At 45.8% G+C, this 24409-nt stretch overlaps 1 protein-coding gene across 1 annotated transcript; it reads right to left on the bottom strand.

Moving 5' to 3' along the window:
• Window positions 1-3448: 3448 nt before the first annotated feature.
• Window positions 3449-18554, bottom strand: LOC119376553 (deoxyribonuclease TATDN1-like; the record flags this gene model as incomplete). Its single annotated transcript, XM_037646342.2, has 5 exons — window positions 18548-18554; window positions 17687-17839; window positions 14508-14680; window positions 4514-4590; window positions 3449-3591 (listed from the first exon to the last, which is right to left on the bottom strand). Coding segments are annotated over exons 1-5 (553 nt in total), but the record flags the coding sequence as incomplete, so codon positions are not given.
• Between the last annotated feature and the right edge of the window lie 5855 nt (window positions 18555-24409).

Here is a 24409-nt window from a genome sequence, read left to right on the forward strand (position 1 = left end):
GAAGGCTGCACTTTCCCCCCTCAGATGAGGCATCCCAGCAGTGGGGTTTGACGGTTCCTTGAGGACAACTGCGTGGAATGCGGCGAGGACACGCTGTTGAGGGCCATGTCTCGGCAGTAGCGCTTTGCTCGGAAAACGTCCACTGTGTCCATCGAGCAGTGCTGTGGGGCTTAGTGCTGCACTGAAGCTTGCTGCTGGAGCTTTGCTGTAACACCTTACTCCCCCCAGCCTTGTCTCAACTATCCACGAGCAGAGACCCTTTACTTTTCGGATGATGCCGGGAATCCACTGGGGACCTGCTCTCAAATTGCGAGTGAACACTGTTTGGCCTGGTTGGAAATGTTTTTCCAGATGACCGGATGCATTTTTGTTGCTCTGTGGGAGTTTCAGAGCGGCTGGAAGCAGACTTTGCAGGTTCTAGCAGAGTTTCTTTCCCAACATTGATCTGTGATGGTGTTTTGCCTGTTGTTGACAACACAGTAGTGTGCTGCTCAAATAAAGTCTGTCCAGCTGAAAGACTCCTGTTGGCGTAAAAGAGCTTGTTCAACTCATAACCACGTGCTCTGTTTGCCCATTTGTCGCAGGGGTGGTATGGTGCACTTGTTTCAAACTGAACTCCATTCCATCGATAGAACTATTGTGCTTCAGTGAAGACAAACGCAGTACCATTGTCAGTAACCACCTTCTTGGTATCCTCTAAAGGTGGCGAGAAGTGTCCGAAGTTTTTTACAATGGCAGCAGAGGTGGCGCTTGTCAAACACTTACGTTGAGCCATTTGGTGAAGGCCTCAACAATTACCAAAAACAGCAGCCCTCTACCGGTCCGCAAAGTCCAAAGCAATGTTTCCCAGGGCGATTCCAGGGCGCAATGGCTTTTTCGATCTTCTCTCGATTCCTGGCATGCCATGAATGATGCTGATATCTCTCTATTTCTGATGTCTGGCTACCATGCATAGGTTCAAGCAACAGATTCACTGCAACAATGCCATGATGCCCTGCACAGATTAACTTGTTGTCGTCTGTTTAAAAAAGCATCCTTACCAATCGCCTAACTGTCAGTCCCACTTCTCTATGCAAGTGAGAATAGTGTTTTTTTTTTCCTCTTTCTTTCTCTTTTTTCTTTTTTTTGTTTGTGCTGTTTAGGAAGCGACATCGATAGGAGCTTCTCTCCCTTGATCGTCCATCTGACCAAGAACACCGCAAGGAGGCTGTCGCGTGATTGCGGTAGCGGCTTCGAAGCATCGTAGTGCGCGCGAACGGTCTTGCGAAGAAGAAAGAGTTTTGAGCTTCTGAGCGCCACCGAGTGATGCGGTTCCCATTTCCAAGGAGTGTCCTTTGCTAGCAATAAATAAAGGTCTTTAGCCACTGTAGCTCGGTTTTCCAGAAACCTGTCGTAGGATGAAATCATTTCGAGGAAGGACTGAAGCGTTGCCTTTGACAAAGGCTCAGGGAGCTCTTGTTATGTTTTTCAGCTTCTTGACCATTGGTTTAACGCCATCAGCGTCAATACCGTGACCAAAGCAACGACTTGGGACGCTCCGAACTCGCATTTGTCCCTCCAGGCTCACAACCCATCGCTTCTAGCTTTGAGAGCATCATGTCGAGGCGTTTGTTGTGCTCCTCTCTTAGTAGCACTAGTGATTAGAATGTCATCCAGGTATGCGCATACACCTCTCATGTCAGCTTAGGTCCTTGCACCTTTGAAAGATAACGGGGGATGCCGAAATTTCATATATAGCAGCCGTTTGACTCAACAAAAGCCCTTTATGGTATTGACTGTCACTATTTCAGCTGTATTGCCCGTTACCTAAGTTGCTGACAGGCCTGAGAAAGGTCTATTTTGTGAACACCTTGCCATTTTGGAGGTTGGTGAGGATCTTGGCCACTGTAGGCAACAGATAAGACGCTCCGCTACGACTGCATTGACTGTGCTGCAGTAATCAGCCGCAGAGTCCGATTCCAGTATCTTGTTTTCGGACGATAGCAACGGGAGTAGCTCATACTGTGTTGGCTCGATGACCTTCTGCCGAGTTAGATGCTCAAGCTCTTCTCCTACAGCTTCTCTAAGAGCAAAGGGCTGTGCTCGTAGGAACCTCGGTGTCACCGATTCATGCATTTCGAGCTTAATGAGTGGTCCCTTGTAGCTATCCATATTGTTGTCAAAAAGTGCAATATGCCTGTCAAGTATAGCAGATACAGTCTCGTCATATCGCATCTGGTCAGTACCACGTACAGAGATGCCAAGGGCCAAGGACCTGAAACCAATTTCATCTGAGGGGAATACAGCCTGGAGCCTTCATAACAAGCAGTGGCGATGTGTGCTGCATTTCCTTGAAGGTCACAGTGACAATCACGGTGCCTACCGACTATACGCCTTCTCCTGACCAGGTGCACAATTGGATACACTGGCATGAGCACAGACGAATCGTCAGGCCGTCTCTTCGCTATAAGCGAGTAGGCAGCTCCTGTGTCCTCTTCGAATGGCAGGCTCTTTTGCCTTGGATTTCAGTGCCACCACAGGTTCCTGGCTGTCTTGAGGTGTCGCCACAATATTCAGATCGTGCAAGTGAGTTTGTCAGAGTGTTCTTGACACGTCGAAAACTTCAGGCTGAACAACAGCATGCAGCCTGCGGTATGAACCAGGCGTCTTCACCACAATGGGAGACGTGCCTTGTCCTCTCCGCTTCTTCTTAAAAATGCTTTATCGATGTGGTGTACCTGTTTGCAGTAATGACGCCTCATTGTACACTACGGGCAGCTGCTAGGCTGCATTCACCACCGCAGCGGAAGCAGAGCCGTGGTGGTTGCTTGTTGTGAGGACTGTCATTTGTCACTCCTGGAGCCGTTTGGTTAATTTCAGATGCCTTATCTCTGATGCACTGTTGGTGGAGGCAATGACGGCAGCATATGGCAAAGTACCAATTGGTTCATTAAAAAAAAAACAATTCTGCAACAGTAAGCTAAAAAAAAGTAATCTATCACTGACAAGATTACAAAATAATATACTGAATCAGAGGTTGGGTCCGAGCTACTTATTACATTGACATTTTGTTACAAAAAAATAATTGACGAAGTAATTCGTACAAGTGATTTGTTACAAACAAGTCTGATGAATATCAGTGAGTATCTATCCCTTAATTGTAGTGTTAGTGCTAAAAACCAGCGACTGTTCTTTTAACTCGACATGTACATAAACTGCTGTGACCTATTTTTTTATGTGTAGCTTAAATAAATAGGAGGTCCCATTGCAGTCTTTCGCTTCGGGACCTCCTTCTGCGTGTCAACATCCAGTAATCTTTTCAATCATCACACTAAAACTGATTCTGACATCTTCAGTCTGCGCAACTATGCCACATAGGGGTGGCCAGAGCGACAGTTGAAGATGCTTCAAACACCCATGAAACATTTACAGTTTGTATGTATGTACACACATGCACATGCAAACATACACATGGGAGTCTTGCCAAAACAAAATCCTGGCTGCACACCAGCTATGCCAATAAAGAACATACTGTGCTCACCTGTCTCGATGAGAAGTCGGTCTCTGGGAATAGTGGCTGCTACCGCCAAATTCTCGGCTGTCTTGAGTGAGCTGTCAACAAAGAAAGAGCTGTCATTCATTCATAACACTAGTGGCTTTCACGTGATGTGAATGTACAAATACACGACTATACTAAAACAGGAAACTTAAGGGGCCCCAAACACCTCCGATAACTTTTTTTAACATTTTAAGCAAATACACACATCAATTTCAGAATGCCATCAGGATCAACGATGCCAAACACAGCAGCACTATGAGATGCGGGCGTGCCACAAATTCCAAAAAACAATCCCTTGTCCTCTCCAGACCTTTCGGTGTTCTCAGCGTTGGCCGTGACATCACCATTTGCGTCCGGTCATGTCATCCACAAACAGAACCTGTTTGTTTGCTCACAGGCACACATGCTTTTGCCGCTCTCCTTCCTCGCACGGTGAGAAGGAGCACTTGGCCAGGAGGAGACACAAGCCGAGCGTAGCGAAGGAAAGAGTGAAGCGAGCGTGGGCCACTTTTGGATCATCAAACGCACGTAACTCCGCTATTATGGCACAGTTCTGAGAAATTTTCTTCGCTACTTGTTCGGTGTAGACTTGCGCACAACTAACTCTCAACCTCTGGGTGTTTTAGCAGCCCTTCAACACAGTGGTCAACCAAGGAATACTGCCGGCTGCCAAGTGTATTCAAGTAAACTACTTTTCTCGGCATAGTACTTACCACATGGACCCACGTTTATTTACTGGCGGAGTCCGCAAATCCTGCTCTTACTTTGAGTGAAACCACTATGAAAGCTGTGGCTCTCATCATCTCCTTCCCAATGTGGCCAGGGAGCAAGACCTGTGCCTTCATGCGAGATGTGCTTATCACTACAGCGAGCTTGTCTCAATCATTTTTCCCTACAAAGCTGGCCAGATCTTCCATGCATCGTGATGTATCCGGTGAGTTTTGCTGCCACCGTGTGGGTAATAAGACTGCTCACCAGCCATTGATGCCAATGAAGAGGCCCAAGTCCAGGAACGCAGCTGCTTCTTCCTTGCTGCCATCAAAGGAGTGCACCTGCAGCAGAAGGTTCGTTTAGGAACGCTGCTTACAAAAGTCTCAGTAATGCCATCGGTTATTTATTTATTTATTTAAACTACTCTCAATGCCGAAGGGTGTTACAGAGAGAAATGGTTAATACATGTACTCACTACTCAGTAGTACTCACGGAATGAAATAGGACAATTTCGGGCTAAGCAACGCACATACTTTCATTTCTACCATCTTCAGTTCGGGTCATATAGGCTTAACTTCGACTCGAACGCGTGGATCAGAGCCAAGGCTATCTTTAAGACCAGATTAGTCGTGACACGACGTAGTTATTTCGAGCGGATTGCACATACCGTTGTCATACTCAAAAAATTGATGTCTCGTTTCAATCCGTGAGTGCTGTACCATTATACCAATGCTATGCAAGGAGCTTGATAAAAATGAATGGTACTGGGTTGCGGTGACAGAGATGGGAGAGTGGTACATTCAGATGCCATTTTTGGCAGGGAACGAATTGCAGAAAGGTTGATCCGGCAACTAGGCACTTGGACCTTGAAGTTGGCAGGTCATCCCACGTTGATGTGTAAGTGGTGGTGTGAGAAGGTCAACTTTCTGGTTCCAGGTTCTTAAAATAAATTTTCGGAAGAGGAGACAAACAGGTGAGCTTCCTTCTTGACGAATTCAGGAAGATCAAGGTTAGTTTCGGATGGGCGGATATGCTTGCACTGCTGGGGTAGTAGTTTGTGCACAAGCGAACGCAACTGCGGCTTACCGGTTTCGCCATTGACTTCACGATATGGATAGCTAGATGAGCTTCTAGATGGGCCTCCCAAACTTGATGAAGTCGTACTCAAATTTTCCACCTTACGAGGGTCTTACATAGAACAACCTTGAGGTCAGAGGGCATGAGGAAAAATTTAGAAGTAAAAAACCAAGTGTTTGACTTGCAGAATTATTCACATGCTCAATGTGAGTCTGCCATGAGAGATTGTTAGTAATGCGAACACCTAAATATTTAATAGCATGTGACGGAAGAAAGCTCAGAGTTGTAAAATTATATAAAAATGGGGAAATAAAACTGCGATGAGAAAATGCGATCATTTTATATTTGTTTACATTTAGTTTCATTAGCCATGGTTTACACACGAAGAATAGTGTTAAGGTCAGATTGAAGGAAGAAGTAATCACTGGGTTTGTTATTCCACGATAAACACCACAGTGATTAGCATGAAATTGGATATTAGATGTTAAATTGCTTGGTAGACTGTTAATGTAGATAAGAAAAAGCAAAGGCCCATGTACTGAGCGTTGCAGTACACGGATATTATTAGTGAGAACAATAAGGAGAACCAGTGGGCCTGATTTCTAAGTGCGTAATACGCCGACCAGACGCGTAGCCAGAAATTTTTTTTGGGGGGGGGGGGGGGGGGGATAAACCATCCTTTTTGTATGTTAGTGCGTGCGTTTGTATGCGTGCGTGCATATATCCACATGCCAAATCGAAAAACTTCTGGGGGGGTTTCAACCCCCCCTGGCTACGCCCCTGATGCCGACTCAGCGAGAAAACTGTCCATTCCTCTGTCACGGACACGATCATCACCATACAGAAATAAAATATAAAACAAAATAAATTTTCTTGGTGGTGCTTAGCCTCAAATCCAGGCCTTCAAAGGCGAGTGCCTTCACTACTGGGCTACACACCCCTGCTTGAAAAATGCAAATGCACCTGATGAACAATATGAATGGGCTGTAGCCACTGTACCAAACAAATGTAAACGGAGGACATTCTCTATGTAGGCTCTGTTGAATGTCACGATAGATAGTGGAACTAAAGTCCTCTCTAGGAAAACATGTAAAGCTGCCATGGAGGATAGTAGTGCACATCAAGAAAATTTAAGCTTTGCAAAATTTGGTGCCAAACACAAGTTTCAGTGGCTGTGAGATGCGCCTTCGATGAGGCAATTCTCAATGCTGGCAAATGCCAGGAAGAAAATGAAAGATGCCATGCTGATGCCTCCCGAATCCTAGAGATAGCTGCAAGCTACAATAAAACTCAGCACTTAACGCATCACCCAGAAGAGATTCTGTGAGGAGTGTTTAAACTGTAAGAGCACCCCACCTTGATCTATGTGGCCTCAGCATGACTGCCACGTGAAGAGTTAAGAAGATCTAGCCACTACAAGGAGTCGAAGTGAGCACCTGCCCTTAACACCCTGTCAAATGCTGACTAGGAGTATGAAATATGTGCAGCAGTAAGAGCAAAGGTGCAACAACATTATTTGACATGCATGTGCAGCTTGCACATCAACTACTTTCCGAAGGCCTCGCATGATGCGTATAGGTGTAAAAGTGACAAAGTCAAAAGAGTGCATCGTCGCACATTGCTCTATAGACCATTTTCCACAGCGGCGAACGAGCACGGCCATGTTTGATCACGTGATGCTAACTGGCCTTCCCCCAGCCCCAATGCACTAGGCCAGCAAAGCGGCCATGGCCGTATCTCACAACCTGAGCAGCGTGTAAGCAAGTCACATGCTTCAGCAGCAAAACACAGTTCTACATGCAATCGCCTAAAAGTTAATACCGTTGAGACATTTGCGTTTCTTTGGTATGTACTACGCCACAGCGGTATGTGTTGTGTTTATTCTACTTCACATTATGGCGTATGCCTTTAATTGTTGTATTAACAAATGTCAGTAGCTGGGGTTACAAGGCAACATGGCAGCACCCATGCAGACGCAACTTCGATCCGAACTCACGCTTGCTACTCACCCACAGTCCTGACAGCAATAATAAATGGCGAAATCGGCAATCGCTCTGCGTCATCTCCCGCTGAAGACAAAGCATCAGGTATGTTCTGTCTTTATTACTGAGATCAGCTGTGTTTATTTAGCCATGCCTGCTAAGCCTTGTCTCCGAGAATTTGAGAATGAATCTTGGAAACACTGCAAATACTAACAAATACATTGCTTTCGAAGCTTCAGGACGCAAATATAAAAAAAACAAAAGCGTAGGTTTCAAACTTATGGGTCACACAGCGCACGACGATGTCGTGATAAATTTGAGGTGGAAGGAAACCACGTCCATAGGTGCCACCATGTTGACTATTTTCCAGAGCTCCCATCTGCTCACTTTTACTTGCCCAACGAATGTGCGCAGATGCTATAAGGACGCTGAGCAGATGACGCGGAGTGGATGGAGACATACTGAGCAGCACTGCCAAAGGCCACGGCAGGGGAACGACAATGATGATGAGTTGGGGCCGCACCCGTTAGATCAGGTGACATTTATTGCATGAAACGGTATCACGGTGCTAGTCCCGCGTCTACCCTAGGTGGGAGGTCTCCTCATTCCAGGAACTCTCTGGCCTTCGTTGCCTCCTTGGCCCTGACGACGAGACGTCGTTGTTGGTCCAGGTCCTCTGAGGCGAGCTTGGCCTCCCACGTTTCGAAAAGGTCCTCGTTTTCTTGACCGGAGTTACGGGCATTCAGCGAAGGCGTTGTGTCCGTCTGTATATTGCACAGGCACGCGAGGATCACGTGGGCCAAGGTGTCAGGTATGCCGCAAATTGGGCAGAGATAGTCGTGTAACGTTGGGTACAGTCTGTGCATTAGTATACCGTGGGTGTAAGTGTTGCTCTGAAGTCTTCTCAACATGGTGCTGTCCTCTTTGTTGAGCTTTGAATGTGGTGGCGGGTACTCTCTGCGTTCTAGCCTTTGATGTTGCATTATTGCAGAGTATGTGATGCGTATGGACTCAGCCTCCGCGGACGCAGTCCCGGCGTCTGCAGAGTGGGAGGGGATAGCCCGGAGGGCGTGATTGCGGGCTGAGGCGTGTGCCACCTCGTTATCCTCCAGCCCCTTGTGCCCAAGAACCCACGTCACACAGGTGTACGGCATCGGAGTGCTTCAGCGCTTCAATATCTTGAGTGCTTGTGCAGACACACGACCTTTGGTGCATGGCTGCTTGAATCTGTGAAGACGACAGCTGCATCCAAGCACGTGGTGGTTGCTAGTGCGATTGCCGCCTCTTAAGCAGTTTCTGGGTTTCGGGCGTGAACTGTGGCAGATGTGAGCTCTACGCCCCGAGAATCTACGATGCTCAAAGCGTAGGCATTTCTATCGCGATATTTGGCTGCATCTGTATATTTGGCGTCTGGATCATGGCCGTGATTTCGCCGTAGAACATTCACTCGGGCCTGTCTTTTTTGCTTGTGATGTGTGAGGTGCATGCTGCATGGGATTCATGCAATGCAGAAAGATTCACGGATGTTTGGCGGAATTCGTTCTTTCTTTTTTCTACGGTGAAACTTCTTTTTGTAGCCAGAGAAGAAAAAAAAGAAAGAAAAAAAGGAAAGAATAGGAAAAAGACAGAACGGGGTGGAGACTGTGGTCGTCTCACTAATGTACACCACATTTGTAGACAGGCCTTCGCAACCAATACTGCATTGTTGCGTCAGTCCTCAGCCGACTCAAACCCCAGTGCCAGTAGAAGCGTGGTGTCAGTTGTGTGCACTTGAGAACGATGTGTTCTGTCGTCTCCTCCTCGCTCCCACAGACATTGCAAAGTGCCACTTGCACGTCTGGATTGGCATCAAAGTGTCGCCGGTAGCGCAGTGTGCGAAGCGCTCCTGCCTGAGCCTCAAATAGCAGCGGACTGCCGACACTGTTATCGCAGAGTGGCTCCGCGGAGATTTCACCCTTGTGTGCACAGTACAGTGCCATCGTGGTATTTCTCTGCACATTCGCACTCCACTGGGCGTTCTCCATTTGGCGTACTACGGCCACGGTGTGGTGGGCAATCATAGTTGGACCGACCCAACAAAACTCTTCATCGTGAATGCATTTGGAAAAAGGGAATCAAATTGACAACGAAAGCAAGACGCAGGGTAAATGCGCAGAAGACGAGGACGAGGCTTGACATTAAACTTTCATTCCGGGACCAACGTGTATACTGGACATTCAAGCTGCGTGATTCAAGCTCCCATATGGCTCAGCACACTCGAAGCTGGTAAAACGGGGGATCGCGAAGTTATGCCTGTTCCAATTCTTTTCATAGGTCTTGCCCCAAACTCATGAGCGATATTTTCAACGAGCAGGTACCGTGCCTCAGGGAGGCGGGTCATCCCACGCATGTACTCGTTAGAACTTTCGTGACTGCACCTATTCCCATTGTTAGTACGCTAACGATGACTTCAAGTTCAAATTTTGGCGCTTTCTGCGCGCTTCTGGACAGCTAACGCCATTTAAAGGGCGAAAGAGGCAGTGTTTTATCAGTTTCGCTTTTGAGTTTTTTTTTCCACCCCGAGCAGACTTTTAAAGCTCCTTTGTAGTCGGGGAGATGAGTGCTCGTGGTTTCGGTTGTGGTGTTGATGTCGCTCGCAGGTGCTCCACGAAAACGGCAAATTCTGATGGATTCCAATGAGTCTGAGCATCAATCTCTGGGTGACAGTAGCAGCACAGACACGGAAGACAACTTCGATTCGTCAGACTTCAGTACGGACGGCAATAGTGCGTCAAACCGCCTTGGAACATCAGCAGGTATCCGCCAGTAAGTTTCGCTCTCTCCTTGGGCCGGTTTATCGCTGCTGCGCGTTGATGTAAACGTATCCGTTGCATACTAAAGGTCACAGCTCTTGTCTGCAAGGTTTCAACTTCGTTCGGGCGGGAGAATTTGGCGCCGGCTGCAGAAAAGCGGAGTGATCTCCGCGAAGATGGCGCGGAGTGGACCTTGACCTAGCGCTCCAGAGTGCCACGCGGAGGCTTCTTTGTGCTGTTCTTCAGCGAAGAAGTCGTCAGAGAGACATGCAACCACACCAAATAAGTATGCGTGGATGCATATTTTCGAAAAGCCAATGCACAGTGAGCCAACCTTTGTTTCACTGTGTCGAGAAACTACTTTGTGCGGTGGCATGATAAGCACTAGTGCTTATATTTCTGTATGTATGTAAATAACTTTTGTACTTACAGAGCTTATATTTGCAGTATTATTCTATAAGGGCTTTGTGTTCGAAATGTATATTTCAATCTTTTTTTACGTTAACCCTGTGCAGAGCAGCACTGACGTTCTTATGAATTTTTTTGTTGCATTTTTCTTTGTTTTGATAATTTTTTGATAATATTCTAAATTAATCTGTTGTTTAAAATGAAAACTGTTGGAAAGACCAATTCTTCTTCTATTATTTTATACCATTAACAGTGATGCTACTGAGGACTTCTGATTTGGAGCAATTTGTGGAGCAGCAAAATTTCCGTTTTGGAGCACTTTGGAGCAGCAAAATTTTCATCTTGGAGCACTTTGGAGCAGATAATTTCGCATCTGGGAGCACTTTGGAGCAGCGAATTTTATATCCTGGAGTGCAATACAGAAGCATATTGCATTAACATTCAAGCACCTGAGTATTATTATGGGGCTCTTATGAAGGCTAGAAATATTTTGATTCATTGCAAATCTCATGGAAAAAATCATCTCAGGAGCATAGGCGTGCGCACAGGGGGGCAGGGGGGGGGCGCACCCCCCCCCACCTAATCACCTAAGAGGGGGGGGGGCGCAAAATCTGCCCCGTACATTGACCCATGCGATAGCAATTATATGGACACTCTCGGCGGATTTTTGCCGTCGCCGTTGCCGTAATTTTCCGTATAAAGTCCAAATTAATAACATCACCACGCGCATTCTAGCTGCGGGTAAAAGCTCGCGAGCGCTGGCGACGAACGCGGCTGAAGCGGAGATTAAACTAACCGACCGTCTGTCTCCGCTGCATGGACAGCGCATGAGATAACATCTTCCCCCGTGCGGGCCTGCCGTCGATTGCTCATCAAACAGAGATTGCTCATCAAACGCCAGGGGAGCGGTAGGGGGGGGGGGGGGGCGCACCGTTCGAAGGGCGCAGTCGCTTGCGCGCGCGCTATCTCGAGGCATCAGGAGACGGCTCGTAAACTTAATGTGCTCTCAACGCTTACTTCGCGTTTAGAAAACTCAGAGCAAGAAAACGTTTCGGTTCCTGGAGGGGCCAATTCCCTTAAACCAGCGTTTTGTTGAGTTACGCGAGATCGGATCCAAAAGAGTTAGCTGCTAGTCTTACTTCGTTTCACAATACAATTTTTTGGTATCGCATTCATTTCTTTGCTCTTAAGCCAAACTTAGTTTTTTTTAACCGTTGGCTATTTGACCCCCGAAAGCGAGGGACGGACGTGTAACATGGCGTAGCCTCTTCACTGTGGGCCGTCAGCGACGGGCCCGCTACTGACAGCTGCGCATTAGCGGCTGCTCCGACCAGGAGATATGATTTTACTAATGAGATGACATTTTTAAAAAAAGCAAGCAAAAAATTCGAATTGGAACCCTACCACGTGAGCTCGAAAGGGCAGGGCCTTTTAGGGGGTATTTACCGCAGAGTGATTACAAACTCGGACGTGCTGGCGGAAGGAATTACGAAAAAGCTGTTCTGGATGAAGATCCATGGATAAAGTATATCTGAGGAAAAGTGTCAACGCGTTTCCACCCTTCGCGTGCTCTTCCATAAACGCGAAGCAAGGAAAATTCGATATTGACCCATATATCTACTGCGAGCGATCCCAGATTTCATTCCGCGATGTCCGGAAACTGAAGTGACAGACATTTTAGCGGCACTCAGGTAGTTATTACTGAACATTGCTTTCCTTACGTGCCATGCGGCGCTTGAAACGAGCTATCAGCAGCGTTTCTGGAACAGACGACGTCCGCCGATGAATCGCCGTCGCACTTTCTCGCTACCGATAGGCCTATAGACGTCACAAGCCTCTGCGGGGAGCGCGTTTTGCTGTCGAGCCGACTTGCAGAACAGAAGCTGCGTCGGCACCGTGCATGGCATCGTGGCTTACTCGGAACGGACGCGCGAGCGCTATTTATTCAGCGGAGTAATTCTTGGTCCATGATTGCGACTTTATTGGCAGCCCCAAGATCGAGCTGCACATGTTCTGACGCGCCGGCGGTGCGATTGCCGGTGATAGACGCCCCCAAACCCGAGACTTTGGCGCAATTTGGCGCAAATTTCGTCGATATTATCAGGATGGCGCAGTAAATACAATTTGGCGCACTTTGGCGCAGTTGGCGCAGGAGTGGAATCACTGCATTAATAGCATCAATCAGTTTCTGTGGCCGAAAAAAGATATTTCCTGGACTACCCAAAAAAAGCTATTTCTCCGCGGTCACGAAAGTGTTGCTGAAGGCCTCCTTAATCACATGTTACCACAAACAACTACTTCGCCACTCACGAATAATAGAGTACCAGTTATTCCGTACATTCACGGTTTTTCGCATCATCTCAAATGCATCGGTGAACAAGCTAGGGTTAAAGTTGTTTTTTCTGCACCCAACAGACTGCGATCTTTGTGCAGATTGACAAGCGCATGTGCCCCCAAGAAGAATGAATGCAATGAGAAGCATCAAACCATTTTCGTTGAATGGGCAAGAGGTACAGTTTACAATATGCCTTTGACTTGTGGTAACAATTACATAGGTCAAAGTGGACGATGCCTTAATGATAGGCTCCGGGATCATCATTACAACGGGTCTGAAATGAGAGGGGGGTATTTAGATGCACACTGTAGATCTTGTACCGCAATGACCGCATGTGACCCAATTTACAATGCATGTTCAATTGTGAGCAGAGTGGAAATCAGTTAACCCGCAAAATTACTGAAGTGGAATTGACTGATAGATTAGGCGACGCCTGTGCGTCAAAACCATCAATTGCTCTTTCTAAGAAAGAGCTACCGTATTTACTCGAATCTAAGGCGATGTTTTTTTTGAAAAACGATTTGCGAAAGTGGGGGGGGGGGTTGGCTTAGATTCGGGTGCCATGATTAAGTTTTTTTTTTTTTTTTCTGGCCTTGTGAATTTCGGGGGTCGGCCTACAATCGAGGGCAGCCTATATTAGAGTAAATACGGTATCTTTCTTGCGTCATGATGCGAATTTTGTGCAGGCGGCACAAACGTGATCGTTTTTCGCCACATATGTGGTTGCTTGTTTCCAAATCAAATATTGTCGTAAGTCAGCACTCATGTGTGTCAAGCCTCTTCTGCGTCTTCTGCGCATTTGCCCTGTGTCATGCTAGACCAACATGGCCAGACCTCTGTGACCTCTGTGAAAGCAAGCATGTGGATGGCATGTGCAACACCTGAATGGCAATGTGCGGTTGCCACTTGTGACGTGGCATGCGCACCCAGTGACTTGAACGTGCTGCAGATCATTCATAATTTTGGATTCCATTCGACACTGTTATTGCGTAATGCAGCTCCATGCGGACACGTCTGCATAACCGAGGAGGTCCGAACAGTCAGTTGGAGACTTTCTGTGATAGCGTTTCCTTTTCTTGCTTTTGTTTTCCCACATCATTTTATAACATTTTACCATTTGAAAACTTGAAGGGAAGCAACCGCCCTGATCACATGTATTGATTCCCAGACACATATGACTGCCTGCTCAAAATGTTTTGCATTCATGCAATGTTTGAAAAAGGTTGCTTTGGTTATAGTGTGCTACCACTTAAAGTGCAGATATTGCCGACTCTGGCACCTTACATTATAAGCAGTCTAAACTATATATCAAACTATTGCTGAACCTGAACACGGATATAACGGAACACGGAACACGGAACACGAATGATGAACACGGATATAACATATTAGTATTGGTTACAACAAAGTAAGCGCGAAAATCTTGCCATTACAACAATGTTGCATATATACGTTTATAAAGAATTTTCAGATATAACGAAACTATTTTTTTTTTGTCAGAGGGACTGCAGGTATGATTGTGCATAACAATACCATTGGTTGGTCAGTTTTGTGCATTCGATAAAAGCGATGTGAAGTACGAGACACCTTCTCTGGGTTTGTTACATGCCGGTTCAGCAGCGCAGTTATCCCACTCGTGTGAGATAACAGAGGTTCCCACTGACCACAGCACCGGTGAAGAGTCCCCGGTTGCGAGTGAGCACGTCAAGCAGGTCGGGTGCGGCCTTGCGGCAGTGCAGGAACAGAGGCAGGTTCCCACAGGGACGCACCAACTGAAGCTGCAGCTCCAGGTAGCGCAGCTGCGTCTCCCGCTCACAGAACTGCAGCCGCTCATAGTCTGCGCACAACACAGTTGGGAAACCATGACCTTTTTTATGACACAACCTGCACGAATGTAAATGCCACCATAGGCGCGGACATGAAAGCCTGTGAACACATGCTCAGTCAGGACGTGTGCTAGCTGAACATAGCTTCACCTAAAGGTCGTAGCTATGCAAATTGTTCAAGTTCAGCATCAAGTCGGAGAAATACAACTGTCATGGTATGTATAAATTACAGAACAACAGGAAGTTGAGCTAGATGGTACGGATTCGTGATCTTTCCGATTCTGACTTCTTTCCCAAGATGAAGAAACCACTTCATTGTCGTAGTAGCAGTAGTAAGACTTTATTTCAGCTCAGCAATCTGATGACAGAGTGGATGTTATTTTCAAAGTGGAACAGTGGTCTTCAAGCAAATCAGAGAACACTTACAAAGAGGGCTTGAAACAGGTGAAGAAACGCTGGCAGAAATGCGTGACTCTGCATAGAGACTACATGGAGAAGAACTAACTTTGACCACTGCAAGTGAATATATTGTATGTTTTTTATTCCATGGTGATAATTAAAACTTTTGGATACCCCCTCGCATGTGCTTGTAATGTCGTGTTTAAGAACGCTTGTTTTTGAAAGTGATATTTTAGTTGAAAGTGAAGCATTGGCGTCATCTACTCTTCAATAGTGTTTTAGGAAAGCATTTACGCTGCACTCTAGTCTGATTTGCATATGCTAGTAATTTCCATGCAGACGTGTAGCGGGAATGGCAGCACGCATGCGCTAAACGATCGTGGCGGCAACAAGACATAGAACTCGTCTCTCGCTCTGTTATAAAGCCAACTGAATGGAGCATGACGGTGTGTCCACTTGGTTTTGCCGTTGCTTCGCAGCCAAGCTGACCGCGTCTCGACAAGACGTGCTTGTGAAAAATGTGGTGTTGCAAAAAGTCTCCCCTTCTGTCGATGGCAGTTTCCCCACCTTTTTCTTATCCTCCTAGATTAAGCGGGGACACGGAGATCGTTTGTAGCTTTTTAGTTTCTTAGTCTAGGTTGATGAAATTTGGCATATACACTACAAATCATCTTTAAAAGGCAATTCTGAATTTTCATAAAGATATCTGCACTAGTTTTCATTTTATCAAAATTCACAAGTTCCTTGCTTGTGGAAAGCCTGGCACAGTTATGAAACATGCTAGAAGGCTGGAACTACTTTGTATCCTTGCTCACATAGTGTTTGTACTTAAAGACACATTTAAACGTTTTTTTTTACGGCCCTAATAATTTTCTGCTGAATGTTACATGCAAATGCCTTTGTCTCAGCTAATCGTGCCATGCAGTAATTATGAAATAAGAAAAGAATGAAAGCCTAAACCAAAATTCTGAGAGTGTGTTTAAGTATAGCACAGTCTATGGATTACAATAAAACAAACAGCATAAAAATCGGTCTAGCCATAGTTCTGCTGTGCTTTCCACAAGAGAAGTGGCAGGCACAAGACACTCTCTTGAGAAAATGGACAAAGTTTTGGTTGGAGTTTACCCTATGCTAAAGTGTGCCAGGATAGTAATAGTAATTGGTGTCCTTGCCAGAAGGCAATCTTATGGCCTCTACTCCCTAATTTGGCACGATTTAGGTAGCTTATTAGCCTCTATCATTTACCGCACTCTTTTGTGCAACCTCCTAGAACGCAAGTGCATGAGGCTTCATTTAGACGTTTGGGCAAGTTGGACTGTATCGCTACTTTCGCGGCCACGGAACGCGTCGTTAGGTGGCCTAGACAGTGGTGTATTAGCTTGCGATCACCCCTGTCAATTACTAACGTCTAAAGATTCATTTTCTTGTACGATAAACCACACCCGCGCCACAGAGCCATTGCCTTCTCGGCAGTCTGAAGCTGACGGTGACTTCGCACTGAACTATATCGTAGACGCGTTTTCTCACATTATTGATATTTCTAAGTGAAACGAGAACGTTCTTCCGCTAGCAGGGACATTAGACGCCCGTTTTATAGAAACGGGACCAGGAACGCGCGCGCATGGAGCTCGAGTCTCAGCGGCGTGGCGCAAGAGCAAACGTCAGCAGATTGTCTCTGAAGGGAAACCGGTAAAGTGGCACTCGCGCGTTGTCTGATAAGTAGCAAGCATTTTGATGATAAAGCGCTATGGTTTACATCGCTGTCGCTTTATTATACCGTCCCGGCAAGGGATATGACACGACGTGCCGACAACCCAGTCAGTACGCCCCTATATAATCACTGGCTTATCCGATCCATGCGATACCGTCCCCCGTTTTCCTCCGTACAAAACTAAAGAGGCTTGCACTTTGCCTCCCATACACGCGTGACCTTTCGAACAGCGGCGATTCTTATGGCCGCAGAGTGATCAAGCAGCGAGCACTCCGCTCGTAAACACAGCGGCCGTTGCCGTGGCAACAACCAATAGAAAAGCGCCTCTCAACGGTGTCGCGCGCTCTGCCAAAAGAAGCGCGGTGTACATTGCAAGGTTCGTGAGAACGTCCTTCGATTTTTTTGTTGTTTGCGCTTTTTCTATGCAGTGATTATAAGCGAGAAGGACGGGAACAAAAAGGCGGATCTTTGAGCTTTCAAATGACGCCAAGATGGCAGTGCTCGGTGGCAGGAAAGACGAGATACGACGCCGTGAATTACACTGTTTTAGCGCGATTTCGGGCTTCATTTTTTACAACCTCACTAACAAAATAATTTTTTTCGGGCACTTAGAGTGCGTTTTCAGCGTAATCGTTTAGATACTGCGTAAATAAGAGACAACAGAAGCCAAAACAAGAGTTTTCCAAAAATTGATTTTTTTGGCTATTTTCGCTATTTGATCCCCGCGTCTCCCCTTAAGCTAAGAGATAAGCACGAGTGAATAGATGATCACTTTTCTAGCCACCGGCTATGTAACACATGGGCTCTATGCAGTGCTCGAGAGACTACGTCTGTGCGTAAGCAACACTCGGCTACTGCTGTCTTATGTTTCTGTCACTCAGTGGACAGCCCGAGCAGCCATCCTCACCGAGTCCCATCTCGCCCAGGGCAGCCACCCTGCCGGCACCCTGTCGCACCAGCCCCGACAGCTGCTCCAGGTAGCGGTCGGGCGGGCCGTGCGGGCCCTCGAATTCTCCACACCTGGTTGGATGGCAGCCCACCGTGCTCCACAGCAGGCCACCTGCATTGAGGCAAACGGCATCTTCCACAAATTGCACCATTGTGCACTGGGGCACCCAGGCACTACGATAACTGGACAAAACAGGGCACCCAGGTGTGATTTGTCAAAGTTGGCAAAAGAGCAACACAATACTCACCACTCAGAAGTGACAATGCACATGCGTCCATATCATTCATGCACTTCCTTACTCATAGTTATCCATCAGCCTGAATACGCCTACTACAGGACAAAGGCCTCTCCCAAAAGCCTTCCTTACTACACAAACTTAAAAACATTATCGTTTAGCCAGCATTCAGTGGCTTTCAGTTGTGGCAGACTTTCAAGTGTGTTCTACACTAACATGGGCGTCGGCAGGGGGGTGCAAAAGGGGCACTTGCCTTCTTCAAGCCACACCAGCACTCTCCCCCTCTCCCAGCCACGATGCAACACAGGCGTGCACCCCCCAAGACAAAATCCTGCCTACGCTCATGATACCATACAGTGGAGCATATATTACCCTTGTACCGTGATGACAGACAATTGTTTAAGCAACAAATGAACGTGATTTGTTATTACGATCCATTAATGTTGCACAGAATATTAGGTTTGATGCCCAGCCCTTCAAAACAGCAACGGATTTTAGTCACTAGTATTCAATTACTGTCAGAAATTGGTCTAGTCGGAAAGCTTTATTGATTGACTATTTCATGTAGAAAAGCCTTAACTTGCCTGACATCCTAGTTGTCAATGCTTGTGTCACATTCGCTTGCACATTTCAAATTTGTTTTATTCTTTCTTTTGTTATTCTTTTCTTCCCTCTCTTCTGGAATCTTTAAATCCCATTCCCCATTCCTATACGGAGTAGCAAGCCAGAGATTATGTAGACGCCGACAAAAATCTGTTTTTCCAATAAAAAGTCTCTCTCTATCATACAGACTGATGAACAAGTCACGCCTTCAACTTGGTCATCTAAAATTGTGCAAGAAACCAATTGAAAAGAAATATCTAGAAAGAGAAGTTAAGGCAGAAAGCTGGGCTAGTTGGTTTGTTTATGTGACATATCAGTAGCACTAAAAAACAGACTATGCAAAAATAGAGGGGGCACTAAAGACAGGACTAGCATCCATAGACAATCAGTGCCCAAGTACAAAACTAATGCCCATCCTGTGAATGAATATTACAGTATTCGAATTCACTTCGGCACGAACTTAAATTATTCAATATTTCAAAGTATTGAAATGAACGAATAGGTGTATATTTGAGCGCATGTAACCCTCCAGGAGAGGTGGTTTCACTGCACCGTGTGGCTGCCATGCCGTGAAGCTTTTATGTACCTAATTATCATCACCTTGATAAACTATTTCTGTGAGTTTAGAAGTGTATGCAGTAAGTATAGAAGATTGTAAAACATAATGTGTTCTACTGTTTATAACTGGCACCCCATTACTCTTGAAATCTTGCCCCTATTTGAATTTGCTTCCACTACATTTCAAACCAAAAAAGTGACATTCGCACATGCCAAGTTTCAATTCTTAAAGGCCCCTAAACAGCCTCTGAAAATACAAAAAACAAGCACGTTATTCTCATGACGCCGGAAGGGCGATTCACGTGATTAAGGCACAAACTGTTGCTTGGTCCATATACGAGGAACAAATTGCAGTAAGGTAGAGAGGTGGGCGAGTTGGAATTGATGCATATTGTAAAAATTGAGCGTAATTTTTAGAATATATGAGGAATATCATTTGTGAATTGTCACCCACCCTGCTTTGCCATGCAGTCGCCCACCCGTTCTTCCTTGTCTTGCATGACTATCGTGCACGACCGACTGATCTCACTTCATCTTGTCCATTTCCGACTGCGCAAACGGAGATAACAGCATGCAGCCAACAAGCACGAAATCCTGATAGGCTCGACACTTAGTGCCGACATTGTACACGTGCTTTATAATGAAATAAGTGGCGAGGAGGAGATGGTGCCTGTAGGAAGGGTAGTGAAGGCGAGAAAGAAACGACTCTCTCATCTCTGAACTCTAGTGGTTTAGGGGCCCTTTAAAAATATTGGGCAAGTTAGTTGGGTCATGACAAAAAATGCTCGTTTTTCTTTATGATATGCGACATACACTACTTGAACTATTCGATTCGAAATTGTGCAACCAAATCACTATACGGTTCAAATTCGCTTCGAAACTGACATTTATCGTTCACCCGTCCCTAGTTAAATAAAAGAAACATAAATTCCAAGCAACATCTTTCAAGTAGCAAGGTATATTCCAAAAGATCAACTTCAAGTATAACTGTTAAGAGCTTTGAGGCAACAGGGAACTCCAGCGTTATGGGTGGCACAGAGGGTGGCTTACTAATGCACGAGTGTGCTGGTCAAGAAAGCACAAACAGCAGTGGCTGCGACAGTGAAGACAAGTCGGCAATAGCATGAACTGATGGACATTTTGCCGGTGGTGTGCAACCATGGAGGAATCCAGTGAATAATGGCACATTTCATACCCGTAGCCAAAAAATTTCGACCAACTGGCCCAGACTTCTGTAAGGGCCATGACTCATCAAAATTCCGATAAACAAAAGTGTGCCAATTACGTTTCATCTTTTTTTGTTATTTCTTAAAGGACCCCTGACAGCGAAATTTTTGTTGGTGACTTTTTTGCTGTAATTTGTAGCTTTGTGTCTGGTAATCTCTAAATTAAATCGTAAATGCTCTAGCATATCGTACAACTAATTCTAGCGTAGTTAATTGTGACCATTTTAGCATCACTTCAAAACGCCCGCCTAAAAGCCACAAGAAACTGGCGCCCCATGCGGGGGAGCATCAAAGACCACGTGCACTCAAGCTGTGGTGACGTTGACAGCGCGGTTTTCAAATCGGGGCCCCGCGCACGGTAGAGATTGAAAGTATGTGGGTGCCTCGGTATGGGTTAAACCTGTTAAGCGCCTGTCCCCTCACGAAAACTACCTCAAGAGCAGCCTGACAACAGAGCCAGAGGGGTGAGGAACAATAGGCCTTGCCGGGTGCCAGTCGTCGTATTGTACACCAAACCTTCTGTGACGTCCACAATACTTGCTTTACTCGTGGAACGTCACACGGGGCCTCTATCTACGTCATACCAAGATGTCGCAAGGTGCAGCCAACTCAAGTGAGCACTCACGCTTACTTTAAAACCAAATTAAGATATCTTAAAGGCAACGTTAGTCACTAATAACCGGTCAGATGTGCCCCCGTATACAGGAAAGTCAAACAACACAAAGATCTCGAGGTTTCAATTTTGGTGTCAGGGGTCCTTTAAGAAAGCCAACAAACATACAATGAGGCCAAGGAAGACACAGGGGACATTCATTGGAGATTTCTACGGTAGTGTGGTAATTGTGGCATAAATGGAAAGGAATTACAGTGGACCAAAAAAAAACGATTTGCCATCAGTAAGGATCGAACCTATACGTGATCACGTGCTACGTGACACTGGCTGGCAAAAAAGAATGTTCCGCACTTGCCACAAGGTCTACGAATGCTGCTGGCTAACACTCCCAATAAAGTGCCCCTGTAGCTCAATTTGTAGAGTGTCAGACATATTACCTGGAGGTTGCCCCCTAACAATGGCCACTTGTTTTCTCGCCCACTTTAATTGCTGTCCAATTACTACACTACAGTTAAAAGATACAAATATTGCCCCCGATGACTTGCTTTGTTTGTGTCTAACAAAGAAGCCAGACCTCGATCCATTACCTTTCTTTCGTAGCGAGCGCCTCGTCCTGGCTGACTTGATGGCTTTAGGTAGCGTGCGAGGGTTTACGAGTGGCATGAGCAGCGAGTGAAACTTTAGTTTCTCTTCCGAGCACTTACTTCCATTTTTCAGAATATTGAGAACTGTGATTTGAAAAGTATAACTGGTACAAAATCAATCGTTCTTGTTCAAGTGAAGAGCTATATTGCATGCATGTAATATCGGAGAACAAGTTAAACTTGGGATAAGCACCAATTAACTCTCAGGATAACTAACGAAAATTAATTTAATTAGCTCACTGAAAGCGCAGACGCTTTTCTTGTGAGCAGCTGAGACCGTTGCAGTACCTGGCGGAGCAGATTTCGACCACGTGCTTCTTTCTACCTGGCCTCTGAGGTCTGCTTCGCCAGAGGTGAACCCAAGGAGTACACCGGAGTAATAGAGAGCTTGTTAGGTATGCATTCTTCAAGGCTAGACGTGCAAACACAGACACAAGAAAGACACCACAAACGCCGACCAACTACTGGAAAGGCACACAACAGCAGAAAAGAAAGAAGGCACGAAAACTTGTCTGCGCATGCCCAGGCCATAGGCAAATCTATCGATCTGGCACACTTGGGGGTTTACGTGAAAGGTAACTGTTAAGGCATTTGACTTCTTCTTTATGCACATTATTCGACGGTTGGCTCAAGCATGCGTTGCCACTATTATCGGTATGCCACACCTCAACCATTAGACGTGTTTCTTCATTCCTGTGCGCGTACAAGAGTGTGCAGTCATAGAATTTTGGCATGCATTTACACCCTCAACAGAGAACAGATAGACTAGATGGTGAGCCTCCGGTTAGCGATCTCTTATGTTCCAATAATGTCTGCTTAACAAAGCGTCCCATATGTCCTGTGTAGAAGCGGCCGCAGGTAAAAGGAACCTTATAGTACACCACACCTGTATGCCAATCAGTGAATTTGTTATGTGCTTTACGAAACGAGTGTCAGTCCGCTTGTCTTTCATTATGGTTAAGGTTTTCCATTATGTGGACGATTACTTGATTTTTTGTAGTGGTGAGGGCTTTGAATCCGTGGTTACCTCAGTGAGCAAGAAGTTTGAATTAAATGGAGGAGGGCTGAACTTTACTAAAGAATTGACTCAGAATGATGGAATACAATTTCTGGACATTTTCTTAACGATTCAGAAGTACCATGTATGCTGACAGTATTCTCCTAGATATTGAAAACCGCTGCTAAACTTTTCTTTCAAGCATTCTCAGGTTGTAACAAACAGTCTAGCCAAGAAGTCCTCCCTCACCAAGCCATGTCAGCTGGCTTGGCGATGCCAACATGAACCTACTAGCCCCTTCCAGTCAGCATTAAAGTCGTGTCAGCACAAAATGAGCTTTGACACACAGGTTACGTACGCATCTTTTAGATGTAGGTTATCCTCACATTGCAGTGGCCACTGTGGCTGAATGTTTACAGTCTGTTTTGTCAGGTCCAAGCATGTTTGCGCAAAGCAATGGGAAAAAACTAGGGGTGTGCGAATATTCGAAATTTCGAATATTTTTCGAATAGTGTTTGCTATTCGATTCGATTCGCACTGAAATTTTACTATTCGAACTATTCGAACTTCCCAAAGACAAATGCAGTCAACGTCCAGTTGAAAGTGACCCCTTCAGATTTTCAATATGCTTCACCTCATTACACTCTCGTATTGCGGCAAAGCTGCCTTTCAAGCTCCGTTACGGTCGAACTTAGCCAAGAGACAAAGTCCGATTTAAATTGGTCCCTAGATTTTCAATATGCTTCACCTCATCACACCCCCGTATTGCGGCAAAGCTGCCTTTCAAGCTCCGTTACGGTCGAACTTAGGCAAGAGACAGTCAACGTCTGATTGGAAGTGGTCCCTAGATTTTCAATATGCTTCACCTCCTCACCACCCCCGTATTGCGGCAAAGCTGCCTTTCAAGGTCCGTTACGGTCGAACTTAGCCAAGAGACAGTCAACGTCCGTTTGGAAGTGGTCCCTAGATTTTCAATATGCTTCTCCTCATCACACCTCCGTATTGCGGCAAAGCTGCCTTTCAAGCTCCGCTACGGTCGCAAATGTGTTAACTCAAGAAAACGCTGGTTCCAATATGGAGATGAAAGATGTGGCAGAGTTGGGGGCTCCAATTAATGCTGTTTTGGACGTGAAGAATTTGGGCAGGAGTCCGAAAAATCGGACGCCAAAGCTTTTTAGCATCCAAAATATCAGATGTTCTTATATATCAACGTCTACGAGGCAGATTTGGAACTCCGGACTTGAAGGGAGCACACCCTTGTCTGCCACATCAGTTGGGCTTCCACAGAAGTTGAAAGAGGAGAGGCTGAGGAAATGGCATCATCTTGCCTATCACGTGTAAAGTGTTGTCGGCAACACTTTGGTTGCACCAAATCATGTACATAAATACAATTCGGCCTCTACATTGCCTCATTCTTGATAAGAAGACAACTATGAAATATGACCCCACCAGCGCTTCATCAACCTAGCGAAAAGAAACACTTTCATGTTGCTATCTCACAAGAACATACTTAGGGATTCTCTGCAACTTTTTCTGTAATTTCACTTCGAATTATTCGAAAAATGTTTGAGAAATATTCGAAAATATTCGAAATTATTCGATTCAATTCGCACCTCAATCTTTATTATTCGAATTCGCTTCGCACCCAAAATTTGCTATTCCCACAGCTCTAGAAAAAACGTGTTGTAGGTATTCTTTACATTCATTGCATACCTCAAAGGACAGTGGCAAGTAGAATATGGTGCTGCTTTGACGGCTAGGTAAAAGATATGCCGCCGCTGTTTTTTAGAGAAAGAATGAGCAGG

The sequence above is a fragment of the Rhipicephalus sanguineus genome, unplaced genomic scaffold, assembly GCF_013339695.2.
Source record: "Rhipicephalus sanguineus isolate Rsan-2018 unplaced genomic scaffold, BIME_Rsan_1.4 Seq1423, whole genome shotgun sequence".
Lineage (NCBI taxonomy): Eukaryota > Metazoa > Arthropoda > Arachnida > Ixodida > Ixodidae > Rhipicephalus > Rhipicephalus sanguineus.